Source organism: Cariama cristata, unplaced genomic scaffold (assembly GCF_000690535.1).
Source record: "Cariama cristata isolate BGI_N322 unplaced genomic scaffold, ASM69053v1 scaffold5237, whole genome shotgun sequence".
NCBI classification, from domain to species: Eukaryota; Metazoa; Chordata; class Aves; order Cariamiformes; family Cariamidae; genus Cariama; species Cariama cristata.
In genome coordinates this window covers 14,558-25,540 of record NW_009628216.1, presented here as the reverse complement: position 1 = coordinate 25,540, position 10,983 = coordinate 14,558, and the positions used below count along the sequence as shown (strand labels likewise).

Genomic DNA, 10,983 nt, shown 5'->3' with positions numbered 1-10,983 from the left:
TGTCTTACTTTTGGTTTTTGAATTTTCTCTCTAATTAGTTTATGTTCCAATAAATTTGTAATACAACAACTTCTTTTAAAAAACAATTGAAAATAAAACAAAAAGAGGAGTTTAAATTGCTTATGGCTTGCTTTGTATGGCTTCCAGGCATTTGAGCAATTTTGCTAACAAGTATCCTGTAACCTATTTCCAAAGGCCACTAGCAGATAATTATATTTGGTTAATTTACATACTTTCAGTTTATAATCCTAATTAGTTCTCCAACCAGTAGTCCCTAGGCAATATGTAGTCTTACCTCATTCTATTTGCCATCCCTAATGTGCAAGTTCTCCTCTTTTAATTTACAAAAAAATGCTGTTAGGTTTGGTTCAGGGCTTTCCCATTTCAGTGCACATCTAAACTGGGTGATTCCATGCTGATTTAAACCCTGTTCACAAATAAGTATTTTACATTTTTATAGATCTTACATCTGGGAGACATTCTGCAGCTTAGGGAAACTGACCCCAGTTTGACACAGAGCTTATTTTCATTGCAAAGAATCAGGCCAAATTCCGCACCAACCTGTATCCAGGGCGTCCCGTTGACTTCTCTGGTTTGCCAAAGGGGCACGTGTTGGCAAAGGACGGGGACCGAGGTGTTGGTTTGTAACCGTGTCCTACTGCTACCGTGGCAAAAGCGGAGATGGGCTGTGGGGCAATAGGAACGAATAACGGTTGGGTGAGAGCTTTTGGGGAGCTGCAAACACGGGCTCTGTGAGAGGCCCTGGGAAAACCTCTTGGGCTGCTTGACAATTGCTTGTTGCCCCTTTGTGTATTTAGGATCTCTCCCTGCATATGTATTATTCTGGGTTCGGTTATCAACCAAGCTTGAGATTATAGTCAGTGAAGCGGCTGAGGAGGATGGAGATGAAGATTGGTACTTTCAGGTGCGCAACGCTCCCTTTAGCTCCTTCCAGGTTTAAATGAACTTCAAAAAACACTTGGAATGAGCCTTCTGAACGGAAGGAGCACATCTCCCAGTGCTGATCCATGCAGGAGCCTGAGTAACTGGGGTTGAAGTTGAGTGTCCAGCCAGGGTCAACCCACCACACTGAGTCAGCATCTTTGCTGTGGGACAGGACCCTGTGCCCAGGCTGTGAGGATGGCTGTCTTCCTCTGCAGGGGTGTGCAGCCCTTGGTGGAGAGCTTTGGGTTTCAGGTAAAGCCTGTAGTAAGACAGGAGATGAAATCTCCACTGTTGCATGGAGATTTCTTGCATGAGATATCCTGTAGGCAACTAGAACAACAACTTCAGTTGTTATCTTTTAAGCACTGGGGTATGTACTATAGTGCAATTTTTAGAAAAGCTGTTGGATGAAATATTTCCTCTTAGGCATCAAAGGCCGCTTTCTAGTCTGATTGATTTCACTGTAATGAGGTCAGGTTTGGACTAACATTATGGTAATTTCCAATGTTTTCTTGCAAGCAATAAAAAGACCCAAAATCTCCCTTTTCAACAATGCATTAAGTACTTTGATAAGGCAATGAAAAAGGGCGTGTGATAAGATAACTGAGAAAGGAAAAGGAAAATGGGCAGTTTGCAAAGCTGTTGCCCAGATTTTCAGGATAATTGATGGATTCTGTGAACTGATGCTAGTCAATAAATCATAATACTAACGAAGAGAGGTGATTTTTAACTTGATCAAAATAACAACAAATGCTTAGCGAGGAAAAACTCAAAGGTGTGAGAATAATTCTTGGCCAGTAATTTTATTTCAACATCTTAAAGAATGTAAATTTTATACTGTTGATGCTTTGGTGTAATTTCTACACATCACACTTGAATTCCCAAATACGTTTCTGCTGTTACACACATGCATACAATGCTCGGCATTTATATACCTGATGCCTAAAGGAGCCATTACCTGTGGAGTTATTCCAAAAGAGCCTGTTTTTATGAGGAACACCTTGATGATAATTCTTCCTTATTAGAGCGTTTCAAATTTTACTCTAGTATTTCCACATAGACTAAAGATGGCTTAACTGTCTTTTCATGCCTAGTTTAAGGATTGTGATTCCACACTAATCGTAGCTTTGCCTGTGCATCTGCATTTCCGAACTTTAGGAATGGCAGTATTTTGCGATGGCTCTGACATCTGCAATTCGGATGAACAGAACGTGAACTCAGAGTAAAGCACGTCTGAGACAGAGATAACAAGCGTCTTTTGTTGAAGGCAGTGTGTTTTGAAAATCATGTATTTTTTCCTACTCTACCACTCATGATGATAGTAGCTGGTAGTATGTCAGGTGAAATCCTGGCTCTAACAAAGTCAACAGAAAATCTTCCCTAGACTATAGTAGGACTAGTACTTTATCCTAAAGGAAAATATCATCTGAAGATAAATTTTCAGTGGCTTATTGATGTGAGTGCCAGATTTCAAGGGGTAGTGACAGTTTACATGAGCTGATGATGCATTTCTGGGTATGTAAAAGAGTTTACTGTGGAATACGGTAGACATACATTCAATGTTAATTCAGTGCTAGCCCACAAAGGGAGTGAAAAAACCCCCAAACAAATCTGTTGTTTGCTTCCTGATAATAGACAAAAGAGAAGCTGTTAATCTCTCCCCTTCCAACTTTTCACTTCTATCATTAAGATTATAATTTTTCCCTCTGTATAGTTATGACACAAGAGTCCAGAAGAAAAACTTAGAAGGGTCTGGGAGCAAGTTTTCTGTGGGGGCAAGGGAAAAGGGAGAGGGGATGGAGAATCTGGGAGCTATTCATAAGGAGTCTATGTTACTTAATCCAGCAGAATACTCCAGTTTATATCTGAATTCTTTATTAGAAATACAAAACAAGAAAAGGAGTGTGATACCTCTTTGACATTTCATTTTTGTCCTTTTCACCATCTCTTTTAATTTATATATTTATTTGCTTTATATATGCTTTAATTTATGTATTGTCTGTTTTTAATGCAAACCCACACCGAAGTTTGTAGGTGGGTTTTATATACCACTAAGAAACCGCAAAACAGGAGAGTAGAAGTCCTATTTCTTTCTCACAGGTCATCTTAAATGCCTTGTGAGTTGAAGATATGCATTGCTTGATTCTACTCTTGATATTCCTTGTACTTGTCTCTTGCCTCTTCCCTCAAAAAAACCCCAATCCAAATTCCCCCCAAAGTCAGGACGCAGATTATTCTGTTAACGTTTGACACTGGCAGGCCATCCAGGCATTTCTGCAGCACAGGAGCTACGCTTGACAAAAGAATCCTCTGTGTGGTGAAACCAGAAGGGAGTAAAAAGAATTTAAAATAGTTTGAAATATAAAACAATAATTTATTTTACTTCATTTTACTTGTTAATGTCTGTAGCTAATGATTTTGTGAAACTGCTTTTATAATTCTATACATTCAAATCTATAAAGCAAACAGTTACTACCATGGTCTTTTCAAATTCCACAAACTGTCTTATATAACAAATTAGCTGTACATGCACATTTTTTCAATAGGTTGCAACACTTGCAAACATGCTTTAAAATCCTTTAAAGCTGCAGTATAGTGTACTTCAGGCTTTTCAGATGAAACCTATATACTTTCTTCAGAAACCTTAAAAAGAAAAATGTTTAAATGTTGAGCATAACTCTAAAAACTGATGTTTGATAAATGTTAAATATTACAAGAGAATGATTCTAATTCTGAGTTTAAACCTTGAGCTAAATATTGATAAACAGCACTCTGTGTAGAGGTAAACAACAGCAAAATAATATCACAAAATATGGTTTCACAAAAAATACATATGTGCAGTTGCTCTTGTGGGATTTTTTCATTTTTTTTTTTGATGAAGAAAAGCATGGGTACCTTTTAATATGAATATAGTTTAAGCAAATTACCTGTGTAAGTATGGCTAATACATTTCTGATATTTAAACGCTTCATGTAAAAGGTAACAAGTAAAAAAGTACAATCAGTATTCCAAAAAGCACTGCTAATATTGCCTTTGAAGGAGATGGGCAAGCTTCCTCTCCACTTTATAATGGAGATCCTGGCACCCACAGTTGTAGAGTTCAGTATTTGAACTATAAACTCGATGACTGTATCTTATATACAAAAATCTTGCCACATTGAACGAGGCATTGATTTCTACCCCAATGGTAGTGTTTTATGTACATAATTTAGCAATGGTGATTATACAGTAGTCACTGACAGGAAGGAATTGTACACCCGTGTGCCGTCTGGTGACTTTGTTCCATGGGTTAGCAGTTCTTGGATTGTCATCCAATTGTCAAATATTTTTTTATTTCTCTTCTTCATCATTTTTTTGTGGCTCAGTTCAATGATATTCATCTCTTTCTTGTCTTCCGCACCTTGCTGTTCCTTTAAGCAATCTAACCTGCTCTGCATCATAAACTCACGCCGCCTCCTCTGCTCCTTTGCTTTCTCTCTTCCTTGCTCCAGTAACGGCCCATCTTCATTTCACTTATGGCATCGTCATCGGTAGTCATACCACTGCGCTCCTCCTTAATCTTTATGGCACGTTCTCTCAGCAGCCTGTCCCTGACTGGCCTCTTTGTAATGTAGCGGGTCCCATCGCTTCTGACCTTGACTTTCCACTCCATCCTCGGTTCGCTCTGGCTTGAATTAAAGTCTTTGCACATACTCACCAGACTCATTTGGCTCTGTGCATACTCCACGGCTGATTTCTGTTGGATCAGCTGCATGTAGCTCTGATAGTGCTGTGCGTGGGCAGGAATATGAGCGTGCTTATACGGAGAGTGATGGTACGGGGAGACATAGGAGCCAGAAGGTTTTTGGCCATGAGTAGGGCTTTTGCTTCCATCACTGGCTTTTCTCTCCTTGCTTTCCAGCTGCTTGCCAAGGTCAGGATCTTTAGCAGAGGCATGGCATTTACCACTGCTGGATTCATGACTGTCTGAGCTAGCAAATGAATTCTTTTGGGAGACATTATATGCCACTGCCCCCTCATTACCTTGACAGTTAATGCCTTCTGCAGTTCTGCGCAGCGAATTGTCAGGGGAAATCTCCAGCGTGAGCGGTGTGCTTCGGCAGCTTTCGCCTGTGTTATATGCACTCGAGCTATCCTTGTCAGACTTCTCGGGGAGCTCCGTAATGTCCGAGAGCTCGTGCCTGCGAACATCGATGCTTGTGTTATAGTTGCGGAACCCGCTGTTATGTAGCATCCAGGGCTCCCGGTACTGATCTTTCAGCTGTTGCATTTTATGAGTTCTCACAATATTCAGACACTCTAGCTCGATATTGCGCAGCTCCTCATTCAGCATCTCCAGCTCTCTGTCAACACTTTCTTGGTCGCTTTTGCTCATATCCAGAGTACTGTTATGATAATACAGACTGTAAGGGTTGGCTGACTTCACCTGGCACTTCAGTTCCAGCAGTTCCCGGAATCGCTCGCATTCATCTATGGGGATGCCAAGGAAGTCGACGTCTGTGCAGTCGGCCGAGATAAACGACTCGTTGCTGAACTGCATATCGCCACTTCCTAGGGTGTCGTGACTGTACGTCAGCTTCTTCTGGCTCCCTAAAGTGTTGGAGGAGGTGGTGTGATCATCCGCGTTGTTTTCCTGCTCGGAGCTCTCGTCGTTGCGAGTGCTGTCATCTGTGCGCCCCACGCCACTGTCCTTCTCGTGCTGGTTAGACAAAATAGTGGCTGTATCTGTGGTACCTCCATCCTCCTCATGCTTCTTCTAGCAGCAAAAATGGAAAGACAGAAAGAGAAATTATTGCAAGGATATAAAATATTTCAGGGTGTTTATTTTTTAATAGTTTTCTTAATCTGTCACATGTTATACTTCTGCATCTTTGTCTTTTACTTGTATGGAAAGAATATTATTAAGAACTCGTAGAAGTGATGACCAAAACCACAGCCTGCTGTGGATGTCCTTTTCAGAAGAACATGAGGTCTGCTTTTCGGTTGTACAGCAACAACACTAGAAGTCCCATTTTCAAAATGTTTCTTCTCCCACTTAGGTGCGCAAAAGTATCCAGTTCTACTGCAGTGCCAAAGTGAGACTATGTCTATTCAAAAAATGTGGATGCCACAGAGGATGTAGAGTTTTAGAAAACTCTAGAAAATCTCTAGAGAAAAACTGAAAAACTACTCATGAACTTGCATGACTGTATTAATCGTGGCAGAAAGATGGGGAATATGGGCTCAATTCTGCGGGCCCTGCATAAACTTTGCTATGTAAAAACTTTTTCTTTGCCTTTCTCCCCATATATAGATCTTTTTTCAGTCGTTTATAGCTCTTATTTCAGTCATTTGCCCAAGTTCTCCATTTGAATTTTAAGGTTTTGGGAGGCAGGCTGTTTTCAGTATGTGCACGCATATCAAACAGGAAATTTTATAAGTTAGCTCTCTGCCTGCCCAATCCACCACACGCCTAGCTTGTAACTTCTCTCAGTGACCACAGCCAGAACGGTGGATTTCTAAGAACTGTGATCGTGTTATTGTAAGGAGCAAAGTAAAAAAGGCAACATTTTAAAACATTTTGGTCCCTGAGATGAAGTTTGTGGATTGTCATGTAATATCTTGATTCTTAGATAAAGTCCGTTTGCCTTGATCGTCATTCGAGACACTAAGTGTATTCAGTCAAGCTCAATACTGGAATATTGAGTGCAATGTGAAGTTTTGACACGGCTGCACAACAGAACGGCAGTACCTGCTGAAGCATGCTGGCAGTAAATTGCATTGCCTGGTGGTGCTGTTCCTCTAACATGTCCATGTGCAAGTCATCCAGAAAATCATTTCTATCATCATCCATCCATCCTTCATCCAGCTAGGTGAAAAGGGAGGGGAAAAAACCAAACCAAATGTTGTCAAAAGAATGAAGACTGACGTAAATTATGTTTTGTCTTTGTGCAAAGTGATTGGGAAATCTCAGGAGATTCCTTCCTGTGACAGTGCTGCTGTGTCCTGGGAAGGAGCACACATCTCCTTGTGCTAAGCGTGGGTGTTGACTGTCCTACCTCCCCCCACAACCGCCTCCATCTCCAGCAACGTTATTTTATCTTCAACAGCTCTTTACATATGAAACAAAACCAGCCTTTTCATCCATGGAAATACTTTGACGACTTGGGGCTGTTTTGGTTTGTGTGTGACTTGATTAAGATGTATAAAAATACTGCAGAGCCCAAAGCCTGAACACACCACTTGTGAGGCAGCATCAAGGGCCAGAGGGAAAAATGCTGGCCAGGGGTCTGTAAGACTTCTTTACTCCCAGCCTCAGTTATCCCCAAGGGAAAGGTGAGAAACATCAGGATAGTCATGAGCCTGACCCTGGGTCTCCAGGTGCCTCGGCAAGGGTCACTCTCACAGCATGAGGAGTAAAGACAGATCACACAATACTGCTCACGGATGTTTGTTCGACATCTTTGTTGTGCTAATCCCTGCCCTACAAAGGGATCTGGTCCAACCTTTTATTACGGCTGAGGGTGCTTCTTGACAGTATTTAACTGCATTAAGAGATGCTGTATAAAGGACTAAATAATAGGTGTTTTAATGAATGAATAATCAATAGCCATAGGAATTAGAGTTCAGTATGTTCTTCAAAGCTGTGGCTTGAAACCATCCATAATACCTTGCACTGATGTTTGTAATAGCATTGCAGCATATATAAATCACCAAACATCTTATAAATTGAACTCGAATATAAAATACATATATAAGTACCATGACTGCTGAATTCCATTATTTTAGACCATATATCTGTTCAGTCATAGAATAGAATTGTTTAGGTTGGAAAGGACCTTTAAGATCATCGAGTCCAACCATAAAATTCTTCAAAAGAACTGCAACAAAACTATTTCTACAAAACAGAAACTTCTTAAATTAAGACTGAAGAGAGGGTTTTTTGTTGTTGCTACCTTACCTGAATTTCTGGTCTTGCAACAAGTAAGGAGATATTCTTGCTCTCTTCACTGCTGAGAAGTGCCACAGCTTCTTCTCGGTTCTGTACCTCTATGCCATTGATCTTGAAAGAAAAGAGCAGCACAATGAAATTTTTTCATAGGGATACTTGAATGCTGCTGTGATGAGCCCTACACAACTGCAGGGCTGGATAGATCCCAGTGCAGCATGGGCCAGGCACAGGCCATGTTCACATCTCCAGCCGTGTTGTTCAGATAAGCGTTGGGCAAGTGTGTTGGTCTGGACATGTGAAGCTGTTCCATACCCCTGGCATGGGATCTGTAGAGCCTTCTTACGAGGGCAGAAACTGGAGAAGGAGAGTTAGGCAGGAGCAGAATCCTAACATCAGGTCTGGTGGGTGGAAAAAATAGGAACCTCTTTGTGTGGGATGGGTGATGGATGCTGCTCCCCGAGACTGAACGGGATGCAAACCTCTACTCGCGTTAGCGTCTGTGCAGAGTTCGGACAAAGCCCCTATGGTGTAGGATTGCTGCGCTTGGAAGACAACTCATTTTGGCACACAGCTCTGGGTCTTCAGCCTGCTGATTTTTTTTCAGCCATGTGAATAAATAGGGCTGCCCCCAGAGGCTCTGCAAAGAGGAATAACGCTTGGACCAAAATGGAGGGTTTCTGTGGTAGAAGGAAAACTTAGAAGTGGAAGTGTATTGGAATAAGTGATGGAAACAGATGAGATGTGCTGACAAAATGCTTAGCCTGCAGATTAGGGCTAATACAGGGCTTTACCTGGCCAGGACTATCAAAATCTGACTGAGATATGGCAGAGGAAAGGGAAATACCCTCAGAGAGTTAAAAGGAAGCATATGAATGCTAGTCTGAAGGGAATGATTTGTAAAAATTCTACTGAAATAAAGACATTGCAGCAGATTGTGTGTTAGCAGAATTTTAACCATTTGCACACATACCTGAATAATGCGATCCCCTTCTCGGAGCCGACCGTCTTTTGCAGCAATACTGTTGGGATCAATCTACAAAATAAAAGAACTGTTGAGTGCTTTGGAGGTTTGAGAACTCAGTATTTACTTTCCATTGTAAACCCAGTATTGGTAATATGACCGATACTGTAAGCCAGTGTCTCTGTCATTGCTGCTGTATCTGTGGTTGCTACGTCTCGCTTAGAGATTACAGGACTTTTCCTTGCTTATGTCAGACAAAATGAAATGCAAATTAAAATGATCAAGTCAAACCCAAAACATTTCTTCCTGAGATATGTCTTCAGAGAATGCAGGTTTATTGTGCTTGCATGATATCGAGTTACCTTATAACTTAACATTTTACTTTGCAGCATAGTGCTCTGATTAGAACCAGTTTTTGCATATAGAACAGGAAGGACTATGTCCGAAGTGATGCATTTTAATGGAAGATTTTAGATTTAGTTATGAGTTTCTTTCCTTAAATTGCTGCTGATTTGAAATGGATCTGCATGATAAAAAGTTTGTGTATAAAATGTTACTGATTTCATGTAAGGGGGCAAAGAGAGACAAATGGGCCTCAAATCTTTGCAAATAAAAATGTATTGGTTTTTTTTTTTCATTTATATTGTTTCTGGAATAATTGAAAACAAAAATTAAAGGGCTAATATATTAAAAATACTCTTGAAAACGTCATCTGAAATTGAACGCAGAGTCTGTGTTAGGGGAAAAATGAATGCTAAATGTTAATATAACGAAGCTTGACTTCAATGGATGCAGGATTGCACTCAGTGTGGAGAAAAGGAAAAATAATTAGATTTCTTCCAATTACTGCATTCTGGCTGTTTTTTGAACATGGTACAAACAGAAGACAAATGTCTTAAATGCCCAACACTGCAGTTTAAAAGACAAATTATATCTTAGGGAAATCGGCTCAATCTTACCTCACTCACATAAATACCCATGTCATCTTCATCATCCGTTCTGTAACATACAGTAAGGCCAAGCTTGTCCTGGCTGTTCACTCTATGTAAATCTACCTCCTGAGGTTTTTTTTTTTAAAAAAAAAAAAAAGGAAAAGATAATACATTGTCAGTGAGACGCTGGTGACTGATGGAAGCAATTTTTCAAATACAATGAAAATATTTTGCTTAAGTGATATAGTGGATCTCTTTTCATTTCACTTGTAGACGAGGTTAACTTACTGAGCAAAACGTGATTATATGCAGACAATCAATACCTGGGGCATTTTTGACCCTTCAATCAATACGAAGTCATTTTGAAAACAGACCTTTTATTGATCTTAAAGAAGAAAAATTACCTATATTTCATGTAGTGGTAAGACTTCAAATGCTAAAATACTTATAAAGTATGATTTCAATATTTGCTACAGCTGATATATATTTCCTTATAAGCAGGGAAATTTTCTGGCTTTTCAGAGAAAAATATAATACTCTCTTACCTTAACTTGTGTAGTTTTCATGAAATGATGTAATAAATTTCTCAAAAGCGTGACTGAAGATCGATATATTATCAGGAAAGCATTCGGTATTGGTAATAGAAATATAATAAGCACTTCAATATCTTGCAAGGGTTTGGTTTCAGCAGGTCATGGCTTATCATTCTAGTGCTCTTTGGTGGTCTTGTTAGTCTTGGAGGCATTTAAGCTATCTTAAAAATGTATGTTCTTCCTTTATGCTTTTTTGCCACGAGGATTTCAGGTGAGTTAATTTTTTCCTACACCTACAGCTGCTTTGTGACACTGGTTGGTATAAAGGGTTGTAAAATCCACAGAGATACCCACGTGCTGTGGGATGCTCCTGGCTGGCGTGCGGTCAGCGTGACCGTCCACGCAGCATCTTTCAGCTCTGCCACCTTGCTTCTGAGGGACATCCTGGGAGCCTAAGGACCCTGGGGAGCCTAACATGCTTAACCAGCTTATTGAGACTGCTATGTCACTCCTGAGGGTGCTGCCGTAGGGAGGAAGGATGTTTCCTCATAGGTAGAGGTGTCATAGCAACTCTAGTTGTGTGTTTTACTTCCCTTAGCAGTGAGCAAGGCTTTGAGAGGCCCCACTCCTCTGCAGCCGACACCGGGCAGGATGGAGGGGGCAGCTGTGGGGCTTGAACCC

At 40.5% G+C, this 10,983-nt stretch overlaps 1 protein-coding gene across 1 annotated transcript in view; it reads right to left on the bottom strand.

The window, feature by feature from the left end:
• Window positions 1–4,148: 4,148 nt before the first annotated feature.
• Window positions 4,149–10,983, bottom strand: part of LOC104165151 (E3 ubiquitin-protein ligase PDZRN3-like) — a gene marked incomplete at its 5' end in the record, with an annotated part of 16,254 nt that continues 9,419 nt past the window's right edge. The window contains 6 exon segments of the mRNA XM_009704712.1: window positions 4,149–4,414; window positions 4,417–5,701; window positions 6,677–6,793; window positions 7,886–7,987; window positions 8,847–8,909; window positions 9,797–9,895. Coding sequence (XP_009703014.1) covers window positions 4,167–4,414; window positions 4,417–5,701; window positions 6,677–6,793; window positions 7,886–7,987; window positions 8,847–8,909; window positions 9,797–9,895 — 1,914 coding nt within the window.